A 1,361-nucleotide genomic window follows, 5' to 3' on the forward strand; every position below is an offset into this window, starting at 1 on the left:
TATAAATGTATGAATGGTGAAAAACTGACTTTGAAAAATAAATCTGTTCTTTTTTCTTATAAAAGGTTAAATAAAACAAAAATATTGGTGGTAATTTTTGACTGTAAATTTACAAACTGAACATTTCATCCTGTCAAGCCCCTCTGCTCCAACTGTTGTTGAACTGTTGCAGATAAAGGTCGGGGGAGAAAGAGGAAGGGCTCTGGATCTGAAGACGAGTACAGTCCCATGAAGAAAGCTGTGAAACCTGTTGGCAGAGTGAGTGTGGTTCTGAACCAGGACCCTCCAGACCTGGACCAGCACATCCCTCACAATGACTGAATGATGAGATTCTGATCATCTGTTCTCTGTGCAGAAACCTCAGAAACCTCCATCTGATGACGATGATGATGAGGAGGAGGAGGAGGAGGAGGAGGACAACCAGGGCTCTGTCAGAGCTCCGTCCAGGGAGCGGCCGGGCCGAGCCAGGAAGCAGGTCAAGTACTTCCACGAGTCGGATAACGAGGAGGAGGAGGAGGACGACGACATGTTTGATTAAAGTCCTCTCTGCTTGTTTGGAAGTTCTCCTGTGTTCCACTCAATTTTCTACTTCTGTTTTATTTGAACCTTTCATTAATGGTGGTGTTTAATGTATTTTTTTAACGTGTAGTTGTTTTACACTTTTTATTAATATACATATACAGGCCTGTTTTTTTATGCTCATTGAACCGTTGTGTATTTGTCTGAAGCAGCTTGTAGAAGTTTAGAGCGCTGTTCTTTAGCACATTTTAACTGTTAAGATGCTGATGTGACTTTTTAAACATGAAGTTGAAGTAAAGAATGAAATGTTGACAGGTTCTGTCTTTTCTGACATCATTGATGTTCTTTAAAATGTGAATGTGAGCTGTAAAGTTCATAAACCCCCAGTTTTATTTACAATGCAGCAACAGTCATTGTTAAAACAGGAAATCATTATGATGGCTGTAAGGACGAGACAACAAAAGGCTGTAAGTTAATTTATTACAAAATTACAAAACTATAGCAAGAATCAATTTAATTGAATCATGAATAAAAACGGTAAAACAAAGGTGAAAGTAATCGCAGACTTGATGTATATATCTAAGATAAGATCAGGTCTGGATATTTAAACCTTTATAGAATGAAAATATGTTTTCCCAAAGGAAATATTTTCTGTTAATTAACAAGAGACCCAGGTTAAAACAGTAAAAGTAATTTTTACAGTGCCACTAGGTGGTGCAAGGTCGTTTCACAATATTTTCAGACAGTCATGTTCAGGACTCGGTGTCTGTAAGTTACGGAGCCCGCCGGGGGTCAGTGGTGAAAAAAGAAAAACAGCCGCCGGAAATCCGTGCGCACGGATT

General features: G+C 39.1%; 1 protein-coding gene across 1 annotated transcript in view; it reads left to right on the forward strand.

Moving 5' to 3' along the window:
- LOC106536388 (DNA topoisomerase 2-beta) overlaps positions 1 to 833 on the forward strand; it is a gene marked incomplete at its 5' end in the record, with an annotated part of 6,229 nt that extends 5,396 nt beyond the window's left edge. The window contains 2 exon segments of the mRNA XM_014033656.1: positions 173 to 258; positions 356 to 833. Coding sequence (XP_013889110.1) covers positions 173 to 258; positions 356 to 538 — 269 coding nt within the window.
- Between the last annotated feature and the right edge of the window lie 528 nt (positions 834 to 1,361).

The sequence above is a fragment of the Austrofundulus limnaeus genome, unplaced genomic scaffold (assembly GCF_001266775.1).
Source record: "Austrofundulus limnaeus strain Quisiro unplaced genomic scaffold, Austrofundulus_limnaeus-1.0 Scaffold1798, whole genome shotgun sequence".
Classification (NCBI taxonomy): domain Eukaryota; kingdom Metazoa; phylum Chordata; class Actinopteri; order Cyprinodontiformes; family Rivulidae; genus Austrofundulus; species Austrofundulus limnaeus.